Source organism: Callorhinus ursinus, unplaced genomic scaffold, assembly GCF_003265705.2.
Source record: "Callorhinus ursinus isolate GAN/ISIS: 27379988/994484 unplaced genomic scaffold, GSC_fseal_2.0 scaffold15, whole genome shotgun sequence".
Taxonomy (NCBI): domain Eukaryota; kingdom Metazoa; phylum Chordata; class Mammalia; order Carnivora; family Otariidae; genus Callorhinus; species Callorhinus ursinus.
This window is the reverse complement of record NW_027397077.1, coordinates 3,999,074-4,023,863: the sequence shown is the minus strand read 5'-3', so window position 1 is coordinate 4,023,863 and position 24,790 is coordinate 3,999,074. Positions and strand designations below refer to the sequence as shown.

Genomic DNA, 24,790 nt, shown 5'->3' with positions numbered 1-24,790 from the left:
GGTCTGCATCAGCCAGAACTACATTCTCAGGTTAATCCCTGCCCCCCCAACCCCGCCCCCGAAAGCCTTTCCCAAGACCCTACACAGGGTCAGACGGATTGAACACAACGCCATGAGGTTGGGAGGCCCTTTCCATCTATTGCTGTCAATCCACAGTGTTTGATTTCACACCCAAGAGCCCTCCCAGGTCCCCAGTAGCTTCCAGTCCACCGCAGAAGGGGAGCTGTGTTGCCCACTACACTGAAGAGCATTCTTTGGGGGAGCGCAATTCTAATCTAAAGAGGAAATAGCCATTATTAGGAAAGTAGCTAACAGCTACCAGAACTCCAATGTGCCAGGCACTGCATTCAGCCAACACGTGACCTCTCATTTCATCCTTCACACAAACGTATGAGCTAGTAGGTATTACTCTCTGCCCCATCTCACAGATGAGGAAACTGAGTCTAGAAGCATTGAGCAACTTGCCTAGGAATCCCTGATGCCACAATCCAAGTTATACTGACGTTTCTTGACTACTTATTGTATGCAAGCCTTGCACTATCCATTGAGACATGCATCGATGTTTTAAAATTAATTAAAATGAAATAAAATAAAAAACCCAGCTCTATAGTCACATTAGCCACATTTTGCACTGGTCTGGTGGCCATCGTACTGGACAGGGCATCTCCATCAGTACAGAAAGTTCTTCTGAGCAGGGCTGGTTTAGATACTCCGACCCAACCTAGTTATCAGGCAGATAGTATCCCAAGTCACTGGAAGGGACTCTGAGGTCCCGAGACAGATGCTGAGTCATCTCCCCAAGCTCCCTCAGCCTCAAGGCTGGACCTCAAGCAGGCTCTACTTTCCACCCTGTAGAAAGGAGTGACAAAACCAATCAACAGAGAGTCCTGATTTGATGATCTGTTAGAAAAAAAAAATTATAATTTTCTTAAAAGGGATTTTTGAAGAATATTAGCTAGTGGAAATAAACCAAAATACAGGCATTTTATTTATTTATTTTTTAGATTTTATTTATTTATTTGAGAGAGAGCAAGCACAAGCAGGGGGGGAGAGGCAGAGGGAGAGAGAGAAGCAGGCTTCCCATTGAGCAGGGAGCCTAATGCGGGGCTCAATCCCAGGACCCTGGGATCCTGACCTGAGTTAAAGGCAAACGCTTAACGAGCGGAGTCAACCAGGCGCCCATGGACAGGCATTTTAGAGTAAATATGGACTATTGCTGTTTTAAAACTACCTTGTTGCTTTCTCTGCAGATTTATCATTGCGTCACCCAGGGCTGACATAGACTTCCAGCGTTTTCCAGGTCTTTGGGATTAAGGCTTTACTGGACACAGGTAAAGGGATGGCTGCCTGGAAGGATGAGGAGAGGAGGAAACGGGAGAATTCCTTTGCCAACATAAGCAAAATCGATATTCACTTCTAAAGCATCTCAAACAGACCTTTGCTACTTATTTCTACTTATTCTGTCTTGAATTTGAAGCCACCAAGCTCCGCATGGGCGCCAGGCAGCCCATCTTTATTTACTTTTCACTTGGAATGGACAGGCTGAAACATAATCCAAAACCAGAAACGAAAGCAAAATGCTTGGAGCCTCCAATGCAAAGTAAAATGCGAATTAGGTCTAGATTCACATGCTTTTAAAGACCAGCTTGTGGGAAGACAGAATTAATGTTCTGTTGTGAAAATCGAGGAGTTGGATCCAGACCCTCCCTGGCCCACGTGTCACTCACGGGAGGACCCTCCACAGACAGCAGCCTCCCTCGAGCAAGCTCAGTTCAATGGGCTTTAAGCGGTGGTTTCCAAAGTTGGCTATACTTAGAATGGCCAGGAGCTTCTGCAGACCTAGCAAATCAGAAGCCTGGGGGTGGGACCAGGTGTCCCTATTTGTAAGACTGCCCAGGTAACTCCAACGAGCAGCTAAGGTTAAGCAGCTAAGGTTAAGGGGCCAGGAGAGCCAGCTCTCTGTCATTAACATGGGTGCTGACCGGCGAGGCCCCCACCTGCTCTCCTCAATGGCACATCGCTGGCTGAACTGAAACCAGGCCTGATGCTCTGGCCCACCCTGACGTCAGACCGTGTGGCCCCGGCGGGGGGGTGGGCTGTTTTCCTCCAGAGAGTGAGGGGTGGGGCTGACTGGTCCTCAACAACCTTTCTGTTTTCAGATGATGTGATACCAGCAGAGGGATCTCTGGACGAGGTGAAGTCAGCAATGGAGAAAGGGAATTGTGAATAAATTAAAAAAAAAAAAAAAAAAAGCCACCCAAACAGGCGATCGTAATTGATTGCTTCAAACACTTGGTACCTGAGACCATCGCTGGATATACGAGAGAGACACAGGGGAGGGGCTTGTGATGTTTTTATGGCCTGTGAAAAATACTTTGTCACAAAACTTTTTGTGACCTTGCTGCAAGGCTGTGGGTTCAGTGATCTGCAGAGGTTGGCCCTGGGCTGCTCGCACCTTCATTTCCACTGCGGGATCCTCCATGGGCGCTCCTCTTATTCTTCAGAAACAGAAAGAGTCGAGCATTATCTACCCCGAGCTGCTGTGGAGATACCTCTTGTCCAGGACAGGAATGGTGTCAGCAGAGGCAATCACTAAACCGTCCCTGGGGTCTCCAGGCTCTGGGGTCCAGGCTCGGCAGCCGGGATGCCCTTGTTGGTTACCAAAGTGGCCACAGGGAGGCAGTGTAGCCCAGGGTTTCTACTGGCTCTGAAGGCCCGCCCATTGGATTCCAGTTTGAAAAGACTTTATTATCAAGTGTTTTAAAAAACTGGGTACCAACCATAAGAAAAAGAAACAAAACCAGGCTCCTGGCACAGGACGGAACCACAATGATGCAGAACTTATGATCAAACTAAAGTAGTAACAATATGGAGCCAAATCGAAGTAAGACTTGTAAAGATGCTTCTAGAAAAGACTGAAGGCTAATAGGAAATACGGCACCATATGCAGAAAAATAACTTGATTTCATGATAACAGTGGCAAGGCCAATGCACTTTACTTGTGTTGCAGGTGTTTATTTTTTTTTATTTTTTTAAAGATTTTCTTTATTTGTCAGAGAGAGAGAGCACAAGCAGGGGGAGCGGCAGGCAGAGGGAGAAGCAGGCTCCCCGCTGAGCAAGGAACCCAACGTGGAACTCGATCCCAGGACCCTGAGTTGAAGGCAGATCCTTAACCGACTGAGCCCCACCCGGGCATCCCTAACGTTGTGGGTGTTTAAACTAGAACCGTGAAATACAAGTGTGAGTAAAATCCTAACTTACGAATTTTCACATTTTCCCTCCCTGCTGAGGGCGTTCACTTTACTTTGACTTTATCCGTGGCACATACGTAACCCCTTCCATGACAGAGGCCTCCGGGCTGCGGGTAGGATTCCTTCCACCAGGACACGGTGAGTGGAGTCGGAACCCGAAGGTCACGATGAGTCCAAACTTGTTTGTGGGTCTCAGGGATGGGGCAGAGGAGGGCTGGGCAGTGGAGGGCCCCTCAAAGTGAGGAGTGTGGGGATGATGGGAGGGTGCCCTAGACCCTTCCTCTGCTCAGATTCAGCCCCCTTCTGCCCTTCCTTGGGTCACGCCTCCTCTTGACTCACGGGTGGAAGGTGGTCCTTCAGGCTGTTAGGGAAAAGCCATCGTACAGGCCAGTTCCGGCTCTCCTTGTCTTCTGCTCATTCCACGGACCTCCAGGTAGGATGATGACCTGCTCCGGAAGGTGAGAACCTGAAAACCAGCCAGCCCCAAACCGTGGATGTGACCCGGACCCATCACCTCTTCCTGGAGCACCCGTCCTCTCTGCAGATAAGAGACACATGCCCAGAAATCCAAATGTCAGTGACACAACCGTTGTCACCACTGCGGTTATAGACAAGTGTTTGGAGGGGATTTGAAATGAAAGGAAAGCAACCTCAGGAGGAGCCTCCTTCATGCATCATGTGTCTGCAACTTAGGATGACAGAAATGACCAACCCGTGACCTTAGGCCTTCTCCACTGTCAAACACCGATAGCTGGCATGGGCTTAAACACACATCGATTTTCTGTGTTTTAGAAATGTGTCAGGTCTTTGGCTCTGGTAGTAGAATGAAATTAGAAATTTAAAGGTTTCCAGTGTCCATTGCTCAGAAACGCTACCCTGAGGGACCGCATTTTCAAACATTATGCTGGCAATTTGACCCGGGGAGGGGGGCAACTTTTACAAGTATTTAAAAAGAAGTGTGATTCTCTGTGTGTGTGAGGGTGTGTCCGTATGGAATTTTCCAAAACCAGCTCCTTTCAAAGGGCTTTCGCAGTCTCGTATGCTAGTCTCTAAATGGGCACTTGACTGAAAGAACAAGAATACAATCAATTATTTTAGAGGGCGGTTTTTATTGGGTAAGGATTTTCTTCCAAGCAATTTGTAACTTTCCACTGACGTAAAATTCTCACGTATATAGGAGATACACACACACACACACACACACACACACACACACACACACACACAAAGATACCAGAACGTCTTTGAGCTGACTCAGAGGCTAGGGTCATAGGATACTGATGCCCTTGTAACAACCTTCAGAGCATTTCTGGGTGCTTCCTGTTGCCGCCCATGCTCTCAAGTCTCGTCTTTCAGAGCTTCAGAAAAATCCGGAGCACCTCTCACTGTTGTGACACCTTACCCTCTCGAGTGACTCTCCCTTCTTTACGTTCCATCACCTGATCTTTCCCGAATGGTCTTAGCTACTCCTCAGATTCAAAACCATCTCAGGCAGGTACAGAATAATAAAAGTAGCAACTGCAGAACATGAAGTCATGACTCTCTCCTGAAAAGATCCCTGAGTGTTTGGGGACGATGTGTCTGTAGAAGGCAGCAGCTGGAAGGAGTGGCTCAAGCCACCACACTCAGCCCGAAACACAAAGGTCTGTAAATTGTGCTTTTTGTGGCTGATCAAGCTGCGGGCGGCCTGTTTCCAAATGAATCCGTTCCTTCTGCCTTCTGCCTACAGAGTTGAATCCAGAAGACAATGTTTAAGCCGTGGTGTGCCCGGGGAGGGCAGAAATTTACTCATTCAGGCTTCCCTCCCTGCCCCGGGGGTCTCTTAACTCAATGCTTAGAAAGCTCTGCCCGTTCATTAACTATGTAATCAGTCCTCACCTGGATGTGTTCCTGGACAGTCCAGGCTCTGACTTTGACAAGTGGTGCTGTGCACGCTCTCCATGGTCCAGGCTCACCTTGCCTTCCCCAGCTAGCACCAGTCCTCCCACAGCTGCCAAGCCACTCCACGGGTGTGGGGTGTGCAGCTTGGAGCTCAGCCTCCCTCCCCTCTCCCAGCAGAGGATCCCCTTCTCACTGAAGAAGCTCTCCCAGTTCTCACCTGGTCCTGAACATCTGTGGAACTTACCAACCACACTTGGAAGACGTCGTTTCTGAACCGATCACGACAAGGACCTGCTTCAAGCACATTTGCAACCTGCCCTTGTTGCCTCCAGCTAAGAAACTATACAATATGTTTATTGATTAATTTTGGTATTCCCGTTCAGGTTAACCAAACTCAAGAATCAGCAGTTCTCCGAGGATTCTTTTTTTTTTTTTTTTAATAATGAACTTCCGCAGTGAAGGGAGAGTGTGCCAATAAGTTGATGTGCGTGGAGCCGAGATGAGAAGGTTGTTACATCATCCGCGTATATTGATTTGGCTCTCCGGAAGTGACGGCCTCAAATGATCTAATATACTTAAAAAAAAGAGGTGCCAGATGGATGAATCATAGACCCTCTATGACAGTGACTTCCTTTTCAAAAGAACCACTCCCACTCCCAGGCTGTGTACAAAGACCTAGTCCAGGTCACAAGCCGACAGAGATCTCCTGTTCCCCAGTGGATCGAGTGTAAACCGAGCTTGCTCTCTCGGAGACATCTCCCAGGAAGACTGGGCAGCGTTTACAGAAGCGTCTGGCGATGTGCTTTCGGAAAAACTCCAAGAGGTAGTTTCTGAACTTCTCCCCGACGAAGGCATAGATGACGGGGTTGATGCAACAGTGCGTCATCCCAAGCGTCTCTGTCACCTGCATGGCTTGGTCTAGCCTATTGGAGCTGCTGCAATTGTTCAGGCCGAAGGACTCCTGGAAGGTGCTCAGGAGAAGCACGATGTTGTAGGGAGCCCAGAAAAGAAAGTAAACAATCATGATCACGAAAATGAGCCTCACGGCCTTGTGCCTCTTCTTTTCGTTTCGGCACCGGAGCAGGGTCTTGAGGATGGCCGAATAGCAGATGACCATGACGAGCAGGGGCAGGACCAGGCCCAAGATGCTCATCTTCAACGTCAGGAAGTTCTTCCAGAAACGGTACTGACTGGGTGGGAAGTGAGGGCTGCAGGTAAAGCGAGACCCCTCTTTTTGGGATCTGGTGAAGATGATCCCGGGGAGAGAGGCGAACACGGCCACCACCCAGGTGACCCCGCTTGTCACCACCCCAAAGGTGACCGTCCGGGCCTTTAGGGCAAACACCGCGTGGACGATTGCCAGGTACCTGTCGATGGTCAGGAGGAGGATGAAGAAGATGCCAGTGAAGAAGCCTATATAATAGAGCCCCGTCAAAAGCTGACACATCCTATTTCCAAAGACCCACTGGTCTGCAGCGTAGTGGGCCCAGAACGGGATGGTGAGAAGGAAGAGCAGGTCGGAGATGGCCAAATTGAGCAGGTAGATGTCCGTCATGCTCTTCAGCCTTTTGCAGTTGATGAGAATGAGGACAACCAGCATGTTGCCCACGAAGCCGAAGATGAACACCAGCGAGTAGAGCGGAGGCAGGAGCCCGGCTGCGATCTGTCTCACGTTGGTCTTCTGACAGGGCTCTGACGTCCCATAATCAATGTCATAGTACGCAGTCGACGTTTGGTAATTCATTTTGCTCGACCCTGTGAATAAAGAAAAAGTGATGTTTTATAAAGCCCTAGAATGTCCTCAGCGGTCCATCACGAGCACAAACTGTCTCATACCTCCATAGGCTTTCAACATCGGTGCCTCGATTTCTACATTTCACTGAGTTCCCCTGTGTGGCCAAACGAAGGACTTTGGCAGGAAAGGTAAAGATCACCGCCAGCGTCTCTTTTCGCTAGATTGAGAGTGTGACTCTCGGGGAAATTCACAAAAGCGTCCTCTGACCCAATAAAATCTGGTGCTCTGTAGCCACGTGGAGCGAAAGCAGCTTTGGTCACAATTTCAAAGAAACTGACTCGGGTGCCGTCTAACACTGTTTTACTATCTCTGTGCTGCAGCTGCCCTTCCCTGGGCTGAGCTTACACAGAGCCGCATCCCCCCTCCCGCCCTGCCCCGAGGGCTAGTAACCATTAACCATCCCCCAGGGCACTCTGTGCGCCAACCGCTGTTCTGAGCTTCACACCCATTCATTCATTCGATTGATCCTCAAGCTGACTGTAGGAGTCAGGTCATGTTATGGTCCCCATGTTGCAGATGAGAACCTCAAAGCACAAAGAGGATGAGTAACTTGCTCCAAGACACATAGCTAGGAAGCAGCTGATTTCGAAGGCAGGCAGTCTGTGCTGTTATCCACCAGCTACCCTGGTCTCTCACTTCTTGGTGAGAACTGGAACATGGCATCGCCAGCCAGGCGCCTCGATATAGTCAGAACGAAAGGGGCTGAAGCCTGAGTCCCCCGAGAAGGTCACAGGAGCCAGCAGCCGGCTGTAAAATCCAGACCCTATTATCACATTTGCTCTCACATTGGCTTGCCTGGTCTATTTCAGGTTCATTGCTTGATTGAGAAGTTTCTTTAATTAAGCCCTGTGGGTCTCAAGCCCCCTGGACCTCAGATTAGGCAGCTGGGAGGAGCATACAGAAACTTTCATCTTAACTTCTGAGCCAGAACAAGAATCATTACACTAAATGTGCTGTGGAACTGATATATTAAAGGGAAACTTAATTTGATATTTGTACTATGGTATTAATTTGGACAACATTTAGCTTCCCTCTTTTATGGGGGGAAAAAATAAAGAAACACAAGAGCCACACTTAGATACAACTTCTGCTTGGAGACACATTCAGAGGGCATCCCGTCCTGGGGGGGGGGGGGGGTGGTTTCAGTTCTTACCAGAAGATAATCTCTGCCAAGATTTTGGCCAAGAATCATCTCTCTTGAAAAACTTTCTTTTGAAAGGTGAAGCTTCTTTCTTTCTTCCTTCCTTCCTTCCTTTCTTTTTCTTTCTTTCTTTCTTTCTTTCTTTCTTTCTTTCTTTCTTCCTTCCTTCCTTCCTTCCTTCCTTCCTTCCTTCCTTCCTTCCTTCCTTTCTTTCTTTCTTTCTTTCTTTCTTTCTTTCTTTCTTTCTTTCTTTCTTTCTTTCCCTCTTTCTTTCTCTCTCTCTCTCTCTCTCTCTCTTTCTTTCAATATTGATCCCTTTACAATCTTTCATTCACAATCATGTTTTGTATCCTTGATGTTATCACAATCTGAAACTCATTCTAAATTCTAACTCTTTTCTTCTCTCAAAGATGATATTTCAAGACAGTTCTAGGAGCACCTGGTGTTTGTCTAATGGGTTTCCTGTAAGCCTTTTACTCATCACAGAAACAGAGCTAACTAACAGGCAAAGTGTCTGAAAGGTGACTTACCAGGAGGGTTCTCGTAGGGGGACGGATGTCTCAGCTCCTCTGACCAGCTGAGCTGTGCAAATCAAACATATAGGCAGCATAAAAGTAGGAAATGCACAGTTTCTACTGAGAGGGGGAGGCGGAGTTTTAGTGAATAAGTATATTGCCTGGCCCCCCCCAAAAAAAAAAAAAATCAGAGAACGGTTCTTCTTCTTCTCCTTCTTCTTCTTCTTCTTTTTCAAATGAACTTAAAATAGGCCGGAGACTAGTTGTCTGGCCTGAGAGCTTATTCATGGGTTTCCCTGATGACACTTAGGTCTTTTGTTTTCTGAGCAGAAAACAAAATCTGTTAGAATCTGTTAGAAAATAGGACTGAAGGATATTAGAACTAGAACACCATTCATGTTGATTGAGTCAAAATCCTTCATTTTGCCGAAAGAAATGGCTGCTTCAGGGGCCAATGATTTCTTTGTACAAGACCACAGGGCTTATCAATGGTGAGGCTAAACAGGAGAGATTCTGATTCTCTTACTATTTGTCCTCAATCAAAGCCACTGAAGCCAACTTGAAATTGAGAGAGGAATGCTTCCCACGAACCCCGTGGTCCCCTTTCCCGCGTCCCCCCTGTTCCTGTGCCCACCCCAGCTCACACCCATACCTCACCGCCCAGTACTCTGCAAAAGAAAACAACTGATTGTCTAAAGGGCTTCACTTGCAGGTTTGCCTGTGAGCTAAACACGTTGCCTTGGCGTCAGGTATGTTGTGGGGCTTGTCATTATGAATTTCCTCCCCGTAGTTACTATGTTGCAGCCCTCCAAACGGGCAGGCCTTCATGAGTGCCTGCACTGCGCCGGATATTTCAACAGCAGTGATCCTGCAGCTCTGAGACATTGTCCACATAAAATGAGCAACGATTGACGGCATAGGGTCAGGTTCATAGGGTCAGGTTCAGGAGTACATGACAGTACGACATGCAGTCACAGAGAGTCTTTTTGGTGGTTGGTTACTTATCTGAAAACCTCAACTGTTGACTACTGAGCAGAGAACGCAGGAGACAGCACCCTGAGACTCAAGAGCGCCCTCTGGGGTCTGCCACTTCCTCCACTATAGAATCAGAAGCACTGGCTTGTGGTCTAAGAAAGGGCGGAGACCCCAAACCTGTGGGGGCAGCATCATACGGGGCTAAGCACTTGGCCTCCGCAGCCAGACAGCCGGAGTTTGAAGTCTCGCCCTACCCTCAGCTTTCCCATCCGTGCAATGGGCTGAATAATGGGTTTGTGGGGAGGGGCACAAGAGGCAGCACACCCAGAATTTAGCACATTATATCCACTTGGGAAACATCAAACTCCTAGTTACTCATTCCGTGATCCTTTCCTAGGGAGAGTTTATTGGTTCCCGGGGTCCTCGTCTAGAGCAGAGTAGTCTCAGCGGCCTAGAAGCTGCAGGGCTGAAGCTAGGGACCAGTGCTTGGAGAACAGACTAGAAGGAGACGATGGTTGGGACAGCCAGAAAAGCACATAGAAACAGCCCAGCAATCAATAACCACCCAGCCAGGGCCATGCTCTTGTGTCACAACAGAACCCAACAACTGGTAATCACAACGAGGACAGTGAATCATGAAAAAAAAAAAAAGATCTTCAGGTTCATCCTGTGTGTGCAAGTTAGGAGGTGACAATTGATTAAGAACCCGCCTCTGCAGACATGTTCCAGGGGTAAGTTCCAAGCTTCATCGTTTGCCACTTGGCTCTGAAACGAGCTTTTGAAACTCCCCAGGCCTTAGTTTCTCTTATCTGTAAAATGGGGGCAAAAAAACACAAACCACCCAAATCACAAACCTATTCGATAGGTCTGTGGTTAAGATCAAATGATATAACAAGAGTAGGGTTCTTCACAGATATCGGCCCTCCGTGGGCTATGTAGAGAAGGCCTTATACTTCACAAAAATAGGGGTTCACAAAATGGGGAGCAAATAAATCAATATAGAATTTTGCAGAAAACAGGTGGCATCAATAGTCTGGGTCGTCCGAAGAGCAGCCTTGTGTTCACTGGTGGTAATGTGTGTGTGTGTGTGTGTGTGTGTGTGTGTGTGTGTGTGTGTGTGTGTGTAGAACTCTCAGACGCTGCTGGATAAATGTTACATTTCTGTATGTGACCGTGGCTGGCTTTTTACTTTCACCACCGGAGCTGGGGCTTCGCCCTGTGAGTTTCTGCTGTCCATTGTCCAGGAGGCTGAGGATGTGATGAGTGCTCGCCCCCAGAGGGCAGTATGGAGTAGTGGTGCAGGTTTGCTGTCCCAGATGGTGCTGCTGACGCCCCCACCCCCAATGTGTGTCCTTGGCAAGATACCTCCCCCCCCTCTGAGCTTCCCTATCGTCCTCTGTCGGGTGATGTGCTAGACCCGGGGGTCCCGAAGGCAGCTCCCCCATTCAATCCTGGATGACTCTGTGGCCAACCTGGTTTAGACAAAACACATTTCGAGGGGAAATAAGGCGAGGACTCCTAGAACATGGAAGCCCAGCTTGGTGGGTGTGTCACCCCTTTGGGGGTTTCTGGGTCCAGAGGGGGATTCAGGTCACCTCTCGGGATGGAGCCTCAGCCGAAGGAGTTACAAGGAAGTGAGGACCCCGGGGAACTTCTTCAGCCTGGAATCAAGGAAACATTTCAGTCTGTCATGCCGTGCCTGAGTTTCATGGTCTCTTTCATGATTCTCTTTGGCCCCCGTTTGCAGAGCTCTTGTTCTCCTGGGGATGATGTTCAGACTACCCATGAGAAATGCTCTTTTGACCTGCTTGTCCTTCTAGACTCGATGCCCATATTGGAGGGCATCTTGCGCCCGCCCTCCTTTTGGGGAGCTGGCCAGACGTTGAAATAGCTGCTCAGCATCCAGACGTTGAATCCACGCTGGATGGGTGGCTCAACTCCTTTTGCCCGCTCATCTCTGCACTGTGGATGCAGAGCATCGGCCACGGGCTGGGGAAGACGTTGGTTCCTCTCCTTGGGTTCGGAGGGTCAGCCGCATGAGCAGAGCTCCTGCCACCTGCCACACAGCAGCTCACACACACACACACACACACACACACACACACACACACACACACACAGTTCCAGCCTGACTCTAGGTCAATGCCAGGCAACAGCGGGATGGGCTGTGAACATCTTTTAGTTTTTTAAAACCAATGTCTAATAAAACCAACACGCACTCATTGTATGGCATTAGGAAAAATAGAAAAATGGAAAGTGGGAAAAAAATCAGACATTCTCACGATCTCACAACAATACTTCTGAACATGGGATGTGCTTCAATCCAGACTTTTTCCCATGTATACTTTTTGATTAATTGTTTCCACACGTATACCAGTTCTATATGCTTCTCTCTTTGTTTGTTTGTTTGTTTTTGCTAAAGATTATAGTATAGCGGTGCTTGGGTGGCTCAGTCAGTTGGGTGCCTGCCTTCGGCTCAGGTTGTGATCTTCGGGTCCTGGGATCGAGCTCCGCGTTGGGCTCTGCATTCAGCGGGAGTCTGCTTGTCCCTCTCCCTCTGCCCTTCCCCTCCTCTCATCTCCCTGTCTCTCAAATAAACAAAATCTTAAAAAAAAATTACAGTATAGGCATTCCACCGTGTTATTAAAAAGTTCTCTCGGTATATAATTCTTACATTGTCATTTTTATGGTCGTATCTTTCTTTCGTTCTTCTTTTTATGGCAGTATAATTTAAATGCAGCAAAGTGCACTAATCCTAGGTGCACAACTTGGTCAAGTTTTGATATGCATATACCCACATAACCATCCACCCCCCAGTCAAGATGGTAGAGCATCATCCCATCACCCCAGAAGGTGCCCTCATGCCACACCCAGGGGTAAGGGCCACCTGACTTCTGTCACCATGGATCATCAGGTGCCTCTCCTTTGAATTCATATAAACGTAATCATAGACGCTATCGTCTTCTGTGTCTGGCTTCTTTTGTTCAGTATAATGCCATAACCATATTTGCCAGAGTTCTCTTATTAGACATCAGGCTCTTTCCATCGATCACTATTATGGACTGCTGGTTCTCAGCGTGGCTGCCAGTGCTCTGATATCCCCACCAAGGAGGGCGCTCCCAGTGTCCCCAAAGCCATCTTCGCCAAGAAAGTCAGAGAATCCCCATGGTCCTCAAGGAAAGAGGAAGAATCCCTCCCTGCCACCTATGTGTCTTAGCAATGAAGCTAGGGCCCCATGACTCCCACACCGCTTCACCTTTGGCCTCAGATCCACTTCATGGTGAGTGGGGCTGGGGGTCATTGCACTGTCCTCTCAACCCCTGATGTCTCTGTCCTCTAGGTCCCTCCCAGAATGACCCCCTTCCCAGCCCCTGCACCACATCCCCCATGCCCTGTGCAAATCACGAAACCAAGTGGACACTTGCAGGCCGTCTACCTCCTCGCTTATTAGATGTGTCCAGATGTGGTGGAAACCCTTTAATTCAGCTGGGAAGTCTGCTCTATGCATTTGGAGTATTTCTTTCGAATCAGTGCCCAGACATAGAGCTAATGCAATGCAGTGCACCGATGAAGGAGTGTAAATAGGCCCACTGTGACTTCGGATCAGATAACACCTGCACCTCTGTCTTCAGCTCTATGCAAAACAGGATATCATACAGGACTTTTCCTGTTGCCCCAGAACTGGCAGTTATGGCCAAAGGCCGAGGGCAGAGAGGTGTTAAGTACCCTACAGTTCTAGGGAAAACCACTGACACCCGGGGTCACACATCTTCCTTGGGGACTTACTAGAGTGATAGAATCAGCTCTGTGCCCCTGGTTGTCATGTCGACTCCTCGCACCCCTGTCCTGTAAGGAGACAGATTTGGGCAGGAAAGGGTTCTAGAAATGGGCCGGCTTGATGGGGAGGCGAAAGGGGGTCCCCTCCTCAAAGCCAAGTGGGTCTGAGAGAGTTACGTGAGGAATGGGAGCTTGCCAGAGGGGGAGGCCGGCACCTCCTTGCTCGGTGGCCCATCCTCTGGGCAGCAGGCCAGCTGAGCAGAAGAGGGGATTGGAGAGAGGAGGTGGTGCAGACGGGGCACAGCGGTGAGGCAGCGAGGAGGTCCCAAGATGTGAGAACACAGACGTGGTGTCAAGGTGACAATGTCCCGAGACATTTCCAACCTCAGTCACTCGCCAGGCCCAGGGCCAACCCTCCCCTAAATTCACAGAGGTCAGCTCAGCAGCCCAGAGGCCTCCTCTCTCTGACGAGCCTCCTTTTGGTGCTCCCTGGTGGTCCTTGCTGCTGCTGGCTAATCAACCCTGAAGCCATTTCAATTTGTTAGGGAAATCCTAATAATGAGAAGAAGGCAAAGTAGAGAAGGATGGGGTCTGGGTGGCTCACTCCCAGGAGACAGCAGGGCCTTTGGGCGTCACGCATCGTGGAGGACAGCACAGACTGGGCTCTGCCAAGGCCCCAACTCCACCAGAAGTCTTAAGACACCCATCCCTGGAAATGAGGATCTTCCCTGACATCTGCTTGATTCAAACAGCCCACTCAAACGTTTTCCTCGGGATAAAGGAGACAGGGTTTCCCCTTCTAGAACGGAAATAGCCAGCAGCTTTTAAGTAGTGGTTTCTTTGGTGGCCATAAATTCCTACCACAGCTATTACTACCGTGACGTGGGACTGTCAGTGAGTTAGTGACTCTCTCCTCTGGGCTCTCAGAACATTTCACATATGCCTCTACGTCAGTGCTTTGCATGGTGCCTGGTGATCTACAAATACCCCATTCTCTACCCATCTCCCCCTCGCCGGTCCCTGCACTTAGAGGGGTCTAGGAACATGGGAATTAACACACCCATCTTTAGGTGCCTGACCCAGACTGGCACATGGTATATCCTCAGGGGTGTTGGCCGCATTGAACTCCCTGATGGAATAACAAACGGATACTTTTCCAAGTTTTATTTTTGAAGCCACTATGTACCATATGTACCAATTAGCTTTTGTGCTTTTTGGCAAACAGCCCCCACGGTTCAGTGGTTTAAAGCAGCAAGTGTGGACTTCTTGATCCCGTGACGTGTGGCTGCCGTGTGTGGCTGGGGCTCTGGCTCTGTTCTCTGTGTCTTTTTGCTCGCTTGCCACGGCACCTGCTGTGGCCAGGGACGGACCTTCCCGTGGCTGAGCAGAGAAAGCCAGAGTCTCAGCCCAACCACCTCTATCACTCTGTGTGGATGAGGCAGATGGCACTTCTCACTCTTTAGTGGCTTGAGCTTCCTGTGGATAGAAGAGGACACCTGCAGGGCACACTCTAAGTCATAAGTCACACCGCAAGGACAGGCATGTGTCATCACACAGGAGAAGGAGTGAAAAGTGGTTAACAGTAAGACAACCCACCACACCAGAGAATAACAAAATAGGCAGGCTTATTATTATTATTATTATTATTATTATTATTATTATTATGGTTAGAACATTTAACAGAACATCTACCCTCTCAGCAGATTTTTAAATGTACAATACAGTATCGTATCAACAGGTACAATGTTGTAAGCAGATGTGTGGAACTTCTCATCTTGTATAACTGAAATTTTATGCACATTGATAAAGGTGTAAAGAAAATGTGGCATATACATGCAATGGAGTATTTTATTTGCCCTTACACAGAAGGACGTCCTGCCATATGCAGCAACATGGGTGAGCCTTGCAACATTAGGCTGGGTGAAATAAACCAGTCATAGAAGGACAAATGCTACATGATTCCACTTACACAAGGTACCTAAAATAGTCCGAATCGTGGATGTAAAGAGTACAATGGTGGTTGCCAGAGGCTGGGTTGGGGGGTGGGTAGGAGAAAATGGGGAGTCGCTAATCAGGTAGTTTTGTAAACAACAGTATAGTTAGAGCCTTAACTCATTTCCCAAATCATAGCTTAAAAAAAAAAAACCCCAATATTTACATCTCATCATCCAAACAAAATTTCATGCATTCCTGAGGATACTACAAATATAGGAAGGCAAAGCCTGCTCTCCCCACCCCAAACACACACACTTCTTTCTGAAACCTTCTCTAGCCATGAAGCAGGACCGGAAATCCATTGTTGCTTACAGCTCTGGAGCTGCCAGGTTCCAGCAGCCCTGTGTTTCCTGCTTGTGTCAGATCAGAAATGCACTGGGTCACCCATGTATACATTCTTAACTTGGCTCACCCAAGGTAAGAGTCTTCGCTGACGTACGTGAGCCAACTCCTCCCCTTTACAAATCGGGTTTAAAAGTTTGATTAGCGGTCAGTGTGATTTAGGAGTTCCCACTCCAAATTGGACAGTTTGAACATGAATGACATTGGCAGAGCACAGAATCATTTGAACACGATCAAACCCATGACCTCCTAGACTTCATGATACAGAAGGATTTGTGGCCACAAGGCTAGGAGAATAAAGACCCGGTAGAGATGCCACCTGTGCAGTGTGGGCTTTGATCCAAATGGTATGAGTTAGACGCCACATCACCATGAGCTAGTAAGCCCGTAGACCAGACCCTGGACTCCCTGATCAACAACTATTCATGTTGAATTGGTAGTCTCCCAAACATACCACAGGCTCCAACTTTCTAAGCTCAAAACCAGAATTCTCTCTGGGACTAATACGGTATTTTCAGGCTTGACATAATAGCAACTCTTAAAATGATACTCTGCCCCATTTGCAAGTTACAGTTTCAGCTTTACTTTTGTTTTTACTTTACTATTATTATTTTTACGTAAGCAAACTCTATGCCTGGATCCAAAAACGAGGTGCTGGAAGGTAGTTTGGAAAACATTTTACCCCAACCACATCTAGAGCCTTCCTCGTGTAGGTCCGCCCCATCTGGCCCGTTAGACCCCAAGATTCACAGGCTAGGGTATGACTTCCAAGGCGGGGGCCTCTGTCATCTTTGCCGGCTCCTTCTCTGCCCCGGCGACACACCCCAGGGCCCCCACCGGTTTTTCCCCCTCTCCCGGGCCCACGGAGGGGTTCTGGCTGCACCGTTTTCTACTCCCCAAAGCTACTCTCCTGGACCTCCGCGAGCTGGCTCTGGGGCAGGACAGTCCTTCGGGCAAGAGTGTTGTGATGAAATCTCAGGGGGTGGGGGGGGCAGATGGGGCCAGAGCAGCAGGGACAGGTAACAAAAAGATAAACACAGTCAGATTCAAAGACCTGAGGCCTCTACGGGTTCAGACGCATCCTTCCTGGCCTCTCCTCCTAGCCGATTCTGGAAACATTGCTGCGGGGTGGGGGGTGGGGGTGGGGGGGGTGGCGGGGCGTGTGCTCACACAGCCTCCAGAACTCTTGCTACAGCTCCCGCCTTCCTGATGCAGGAAGTCATCCGCCTTCACAGCTTCTCCCCATCACTACCTGCAAACCTCCCCTTTCCCTGCACAGCCCAAACTAGAGCTTTTATTTTTCATCTCATTATAGACTACACAGATTTTATAAACAAACACTTTCATACATTTTTACATAGGGGCATGTGGCTTATGACGCATGTGAAAAATGGGGCATGATATTTAATAGATTGCAAAAGTAGGCTGTGTCGTTGTCATAGATAAATGGCAACAAAGCAAAAATGCATCATGTATACTCACACAGAAGAGGATGATCGGACCCAAACGAAGCTCTTGGAGGGTTCTTGCGGTTCCCAGGCTCTCCCTGAGCAGGTGGGGCCTTCCAGGTTGATATGGGTGGGAGGCAGGGCCTGGGGGCGGCACTGCTGTCTGGCTGGACCAACGAAGCCCTTCCCATCCTCCTCACCCAGGCTCAGCCATGCCCACACCTCCTGGCACTCAACCCTGCCCCCACGCGCCCTCACGCCATCAACCCATGTCCACTTGCCCCCCTCCCACCTCCAGCTGGGCCCCTGACTAAAGGGATAGCATTGCAGAGCCAGTGAAGAGAAGGTGAAGGTTGGGAGAAGCACATAAGCATTTTCCAGGTGTGGTGTTTTCCAGGAACTGGGAGGACCTCATTGGAGAAGTCACAGTCTCTACCCACAGTTGTTCTAGACTATCCCCTGAGCGCCCCTTGGTCATGCAGGGAGGGACAAAATCTGTCTTGGCGTGCACAACCCTGCGGTTCCTGAGCGTGTTCTTGCCTCAGAGGCTCACAGGCCTCCCTTCTGCAACAGACCCTTGAGGCTTTATTATCACATACAGATTGGTGTCCCCTCTTAAAAGTAAGAAGCAAACTGCTGCTCATTTACAAGCCAACCGAGACCTCCTGCTCCCCTGTGGAAGGTGTGTATGTGGAACTCACTCGGTCCGCGGTCTCCCCATAGAAGACTGGACACTGTTTGCAGAGGTGTTTGGTGATGTGCTTTCGGAAGAATGTGGAGAGATACCTTCTGAACTTTTCCCCGACGAAGGCGTAGATGATGGGGTTGACACAACAGTGCGTCATCCCAAGGGTCTCCGTCACCTGCATGATCTGGTCTAGCTGACTGGTGCTGTGACAGTTGCTCATGTTAAAGGACTCCTGGAAGGTGCTCAGGAGAAGCACGATGTTGTTGGGAGCCCAGAAAAGAAAGTAAACAATGATGATCACGAAAATGAGCCTCACGGCCTTGTGCTTCTTCTTTTCGTTTCGGCACCGGAGCAGGGTCTTGAGGATGGCCGAATAGCAGATGACCATGACGAGCAGGGGCAGGACCAGGCCCAAGATGCTCCTCATTATTGTATGGAAACTCATCCATGTTTTTGGAAAGTGAGAACTGCAGGACGTAAAATCTTCCTTTTCCACTCTCGCGAAGATGATCCCAGGGAGAGAGGGGAACACGGACACCACCCAGGTGACCCCGCTTGTCAACACCCCAAAGGTGACTGTCCTGGCCTTTAACGCAAACACGGCGTGGACGATCGCCAGGTACCTGTCAATGGTCAGGAGGATGGTGAAGAAGTTTCCACCAAAATACCCAATGTGATACAGCCCAGTGAATGACTTACACATCACCTCCCCCAAGAACCACCCATGTATGGCGTAGTGGGCCCAGAACGGGATGGTGAGAAGGAAGAGCAGGTCGGAGATGGCCAAATTGAGGAGGTAGATGTCCGTCATGCTCTTCAGCTTCTTGCAGTTGATGAGGATGAGGACGACCAGCATGTTGCCCACGAAGCCGAAGATGAACACCAGCGAGTAGAGCGGAGGCAGGAGCCTGGCTGCGATCTGTCTCACGTTGGTCTTCTGACAGGGCTCGCTGTAATCATAGTCATAAATGGTGGTGGGTTCTTCATCGCTGCCCTGGCTATTGGTTGTAAACAGAGAAAGCGATGTGGACAGCATGTCGTGGCTGACCTGGGGAAACGTGCCATTGGCACCCATCTTTCTCCGTCCTGTAATCAGAGAACAAAATGATAACATGCCACATAACCGCTGCCATCCCCAAGCTTAAAAATATCCTCACTCCATGTCAGCGACGGCCTGGTCTTTGTCTCTGCTTCACGGCCGTGTCCTGGAAAGCTCTCATGTTGGCTGATCACTTCCCTTTATTCCTGGGAGCAGACGCTAGCTGTCTCCCCACCAGCCATTTCTCAACACCCCAGGCCTTCCTGGAGGACCCAACTCGCATGGTATAATTCCCCGCACAGCACACTTGCTGCTCTACCTCCTCTCCGGGGGGCACACGGGCCAGTGACCCATTCCCAGAGGACAATGAGGAAGGGCATTCTGTGAGGGGGGCCTCTGGGAATGCTCTTCTCCTACAGGAGAGATGCAGCAGAAACCTGGGCCTGCCCCGTCTGCTGTTGGAGCTTGTCTTGTGAGGGCTTGGTGTTTGGGACCCTGAACAAAAGACTCAGAGAACGGAGCAAAACGAGGCCGAGTCCCAGCGCCACCAAGTCGTAAGCCCAGCCTTGGACTGCTCATCCTCTGACGTCTTGTGATTGGAAAAAAATAAGCCCTTGTTTTTAAGCTACCGTGAGTTCCACGTTCTGTTACTTGCAGCCGGACGCCTTCTAACTAACTCTCAACTCTCAGCCTCCACCTCCCTGCCAAAGCTTCCTGGGCAAGGTTGCCATGGCAACCCAACTACTAAATGCCCTGGGTCTGCTTCAGCTTCATCCTCGATGAGCATTGGATCCTTCTGCTAAGTTCTTCCATTTAAAACTCATTTGCCTTCTGGGAGGTTAGTGCCTGCCTTGTGCCTCATTCATTTTCTTCGTTGGTGTCTCCTTCCCCTGCCCACCCCGTGAGAACCCCCAGGCACCATCCTTAGCTGCCACCTCTTTACCTGCTACCTCTTTATTCTCGCCCCCAAGTTCTTGCTGAGTCGTGCTGTCTAATCGCAGGGTTCTAGGCACCCTGAATGTCAATACATCTCAAGGCTTTGCCTTCCAGTCTCACCTTTCAACCCCTACATCTCAGAGTTGGATTTCCCATTGCCTCCTGCATAGCTCTCCGTGGGTTTACCCATTTAACCAGCATTCACTGAGCACCCACCGTGAGCCATACTCAGTTCTACTACTGCTGTCATTATCATTGTCATGTGGATTCTACCTCATAAACACCTCCCGGTTCAGCCCCTCTGCACCTCTGTCGGCTGCCACTGTCTTGCCTTAGACCCTCCCCACTTCCATCTTTGCTGTGGTCTTGCCTTGCTCACGGCTTATTCCTGACCATGTTCCTTTTCAACCTGTCTTCCCCAACACTGCAATGGGATCGTGCGCTTCTCAGCTGAAAACCACAGTGGTCCCACATCTTGTATGTGGCAGGACCTCAAAGGCAATGCCCAGACCACTCGTCAGTCTTTTCTACGCTCATGTCTTCCCAGCTTCGTCTCCAGTCACTTCTCAAACCCCAGGGCTTGTGCCCCCACCCCATCCGTCTTCCGTCCATTTTCCTGCAAACTCACCTGCTTCAGTGGTTTCGCATAAGCTTGCCCCTCTGCCTAAAATGCCTGATGAGCTCCTAGTCATCCGCCAGTACCTCTTGTTCAAATTCCCCTTCTCTGTGAAGCCAAACCTGCCTCCTCTAATCAATCACTCCAATCATCTCATAACACCATGCATGCCTCTAAACAAGCCCTTATCACACGATCTCCAATACACTGTGTGCCCTTTGAAGTCCAATCATGTTTCTGTTTTCAGCTCTTATGATATAGCATCCGGCTAAAGGAGGCACCAATAAATGTTCATTAAGGGAATGCATGAAAAGTCTTTATCCTGAGTATAACATCTAACATCATTAGGCTTGAGTCTCAAGAATATTCTTTTTTTTTTTTTTCTTTCCTGGTAGTGACTGTGAATTGGTTTTTATCTTTGTACACACCTTATTCTTCAATTTCTCTTCTGATTGATACATCTCATAGATCTTTCATTTCACTAAGCCAGATTCTTGGAAATCTGCTGCAACTAAGTAAGACTTCTAATCAAGCTCTGGGGGAAAAATGTATCCACCTGAAGAATCACATCTATGATCATTAATTGAGTGCTCCTTAAGTTCCAGGTGCTGTGCTAAATACTTTGCATGCATTAGTTTAATATTTGCAAAAATTTTGTGAGCAAGTATTTATACATTATACAAGTGAAGAAATTCAAAATTTCAGCCTGGACAAGTTAAATGCCTTTCCCAAATTTACAAAACAAGTAATAACTGAGCTGGATTTTGAACCTGGGGCTATTCCGTTACAAAAGACCTCAGGAGCTCCTGTCTCCAGGCTGGGAGAGCAGAGATGGATATAGAATAGGTAACAATTTTCTAGGTATGCTTCCATGCCTTGAACTTCTTTGGCATTTAGACTTAAAAGCCACACATTCACCAATATGAAAATGCCCCACCTATGCATGCAGAAGTGGGCACATGTGCGCACGTGCACACACATACACACACACACACACGAAAATAAGCTCCACAAGGGCCAAGAACTTTGTCTTGCAGTGAAGTATCTTGGTGCCCCAGAGCCTGATCTGGCACTTAGAGTCTGTTAAATAAATATCATTTCTGTAAGTGAATGACAGAGAACCAGTAGGCTGCAAGCTGCTGAGAAACACAATGCCCCACTGTGGACTAGCCTCCCAGGCAATCCCGTGGGAGACCGTATAAAAACTAAGATATTGGGGATCCTTGCACACAGCCCATTAAGTGCAGCACACCCTCTGAGCTGTTCTATAACCAACCACAGGGCTGGCCTCCTCATCTGGATGGGAAAGTGTGGACTCGATCCGTGGTTCTCAAATGCTGGGCTTCGGTATCACACAGGAAGTCTGTCAGTCAGACATGCACAGCCCGGACCCTCGGGTGATTCAGATCAGGGGAAAGGGTAGCGCTCGAGGGGGCCAATCGCCCTGACCACTTCCACCGTGTGTTCTCTCCACGTTGTTGTTTACCTGCGCTGGCTTCTCATCTACCAGCCACCTCCTCCTCCACGACTCCTCCCCAGTCACTCCAGCACACCTAGCTCCTGACACAACAGACTGGCAAGGTGTCACTTTCAAGTGTCAGGACACATCCTGAGTCGATTAAAAGCTGACTCTCAGAAAAACAGGTTCCTCACTTCAGCCCCCATGGGCCTTCTGAATTGAGGAAAGAGACCAATTTTGGTTCAGGGCTTGGACCATCGCATAGATGGACTATGAAGGGGGGAGGGGGAATATTTGGGATAGAAAGTTCCAGCTCTTTAAAGCCCCAGGGGGCTGGGAGGGGCAGAGTGAGAGAAGCAGCAGCTGAGAAGCCTGAAGGTCCTTACTTCTGTGACTGCCCTCTTCAGCGCACTGTCCTCTCACCTGAGCCCCACGGGGTGGTCTCACCTGCTCTGCACTTGTTCACTGTCATCCGGGCCTCTCCAACATTTCTGGTGCAGACACCACCCTCCAGCCTTTTCTCCCCCAACACCATCCCCCAAGGTCCTGAGCTATGCAACCTTCAGGGTGTTGCCAGTCCCTGCATCTCCAGTGTTGGGATGCTTCGAGCCTGTGATTCATAAAGTAATGGAAAAAGCACCCACAACTCACCAGTGGATGGCTTCTCCCAAGTGGCACTAGAGGGTCTGGCTTCTCAGCAACTGAACCAAAGAGATCTGAAGGTAGAAACTTGGTGTGCAGAAGTAGGAAATAATGTTTCCTGCAGAAGAAGGCGGAGATACAACGGCAAGTAATGGTACAGATTTGAAAAAAAAAAAAAAAAAAGAATGATACAGTTCTTCTTTTCCAGCCAGGAACATTGTACACTAGGTTGAGGTCTCCAGAGTAATATTCATTTTGAAATCTTACTTATGCAACCGTGAGTGTGAGTCAGGCGTACCCCGTACATCGGCTCCTCTGTCTAACGACTCTGGGCTTCTTAATCTTGTGGGTCTCTATATCTGGAAATCTTCCTCTCTCTTCTGCCAGTGATAATTTGCATGAAATGAGCACAACAGAACTTAATTTTCCAGAGGATAAATGCTAACAGTGGGGCTGTTGCTGATGGTGGAGAAAACAGAATGAGTTTTATGTGACCATGCACACCGGTGACATTATGGATTTGGGATCTGGTTGGAAATTTTTTTTAGGTGGAGATTTTTATTGAAAAGGGAATGTAAAATGGTCTCTTGTATCAGAGATGTCCTTAGCGATAAGGGCCTCAGTTATTTTAGGTCCCACTCCTCAGAAAGAAGTTTTTCTTTTTTTTTTTTTTAAGATTTTATTTATTTATTTGACAGAGAGAGAGACGGCGAGAGAGGGAACACAAGCAGGGGGAGTGGGAGAGGGAGAAGCAGGCTTCCTGCGGAGCAGGGAGCCCGATGCAGGGCTCGATCCCAGGACCCCGGGATCATGACCTGAGCCAAAGGCAGCTGCTTAAGGACTGAGCCACTCAGGCGCCCCAGAAAGAAGTTTTTCTAAAAGAAAACACCACAGAGATTCTGGGAGGATGGTGGCATAGGAAGCACCAGAAGAAATCTCTCTCCCCACCCACACAACAATTGCACTGACAGAATCTGTCTTATCTAACTATTCTGGAACTCTGGAATCTACTGAAGACCTGCAACTGTCAGGAGGAGGCTTGAATGATCAGTTGCAGTTAACTTTCGACGATTTTAGCTTTTGGCACTGTAGCAGCTACCCATCCCCCACAGCCTCCTCTTGGCACATGATGTATAAAGGCATTTCTGTGACACCAGCAACCAAAAGGGGTGAGAACAGAGCCATAAAAGAGCAGAGTTTGTGTGTTTTTAAGCTGTGTGACATTAAGCTGGTATAAATTTAAGTTAGAATGTTCTAACTATGCTATCACCATGGTAACCACAAAGAAAATAGCTTTAGAACACACACAAAAGGAAATAAAAGGGAATTTAAGCATTTTATTACAAAAAATAACAATAAAACACAAAAGAAGACAGTAGTGCAGGAAATGAGGGACAAAAAAGCCATAAGCATGCACATAGAAAAAAATGACAAAATGACAGAATTAAGTCCCTCCTTATCAGTAATTACTTTAAATGTAAATGCATTAAATATGGAGCACTGGGTGTTATATGAAAACAATGGATCCTGGATCACCACATCAAAAACTAATGATGTATTGTATGGTGACTAACACAACATAATAAAATTTAAAAAAATTTAAAAAATAAACAAAAGATAGAGAATGGTAGAACGAATAACAAAACAAAACAAACATGTTCTAATGTGTGTTATCAACAAGAGACTCATTTTTGATCCAAACACACAAATATATTGAAAGTGAAGGATGAAGAAAATATTAACTAAAAGATGTGAAACAAAAGAGAGCAGAGATGACTATACTAATATCAGACAGAATAGACTTTAAATTGAAAAAGATTACAAGAGACACAGACAGATATTATATATTAATAAAGGGTTTAATACAGCCAGAAAATACAATGACTACAAACATTTACACCTAATGACAAGATCATCAAAATATATGAAGCAAAAACTGACAGGAGTGAAGGGGGAAAAAAGACAGTTGCACAATAATAGTTGGATATTTCAACACCCCGTTCTTGATAAGGGAATGCAAAATGGTGCATTTTGGACAACCAGATGAAAGATAAGTAGGGAAGCGGAGGGCTTGAACAGCACAATAAGCCACCTGGATCTGACAGAGAGATATGAGATACTCTACCCAAGAATAGCACACACACTCTTCTCAAATATATCTAGGACATTTTTCAGAAGATGCCGTATTGAAACTAGATAGATAAATTCGGAAACTCAACAACTAAACAAAACTCAATTCAAAACTAGGCAAAAGACTTGCCTTGAATAGACATTTCTTCAAAGAAGATAT

The 24,790-nt window shown here is 48.1% G+C and overlaps 2 protein-coding genes across 4 annotated transcripts; both read right to left on the bottom strand.

The window, feature by feature from the left end:
* Positions 1 to 4,340: 4,340 nt before the first annotated feature.
* Positions 4,341 to 8,690, bottom strand: LOC112833630 (C-C chemokine receptor type 5). 3 transcript variants are annotated; one of them, XR_012380871.1, is made up of 3 exons: positions 6,969 to 7,253; positions 5,350 to 6,887; positions 4,341 to 4,974 (listed from the first exon to the last, which is right to left on the bottom strand). XR_012380871.1 is itself a non-coding variant. In XM_025884850.2 (2 exons), the coding sequence occupies exon 2, from the start codon at positions 6,874 to 6,876 to the stop codon at positions 5,818 to 5,820; it is 1,059 nt and encodes a 352-aa protein (XP_025740635.2). In that variant the 5' UTR covers positions 6,877 to 6,887; positions 8,599 to 8,690; the 3' UTR covers positions 4,341 to 5,817. The 3 variants fall into 3 exon arrangements, 2 of the variants coding, with proteins under 2 accessions (XP_025740635.2, XP_025740634.2); XM_025884850.2 differs by lacking the exon at positions 6,969 to 7,253 and adding an exon at positions 8,599 to 8,690 and having other exon boundaries at positions 4,341 to 6,887; XM_025884849.2 differs by having other exon boundaries at positions 4,341 to 6,887.
* Positions 8,691 to 14,484: 5,794 nt separating this feature from the next.
* Positions 14,485 to 22,832, bottom strand: CCR2 (C-C motif chemokine receptor 2). Its single transcript, XM_073901068.1, has 2 exons — positions 22,510 to 22,832; positions 14,485 to 18,894 (listed from the first exon to the last, which is right to left on the bottom strand). The coding sequence occupies exon 2, from the start codon at positions 18,881 to 18,883 to the stop codon at positions 17,765 to 17,767; it is 1,119 nt and encodes a 372-aa protein (XP_073757169.1). The 5' UTR covers positions 18,884 to 18,894; positions 22,510 to 22,832; the 3' UTR covers positions 14,485 to 17,764.
* Positions 22,833 to 24,790: the final 1,958 nt, after the last annotated feature.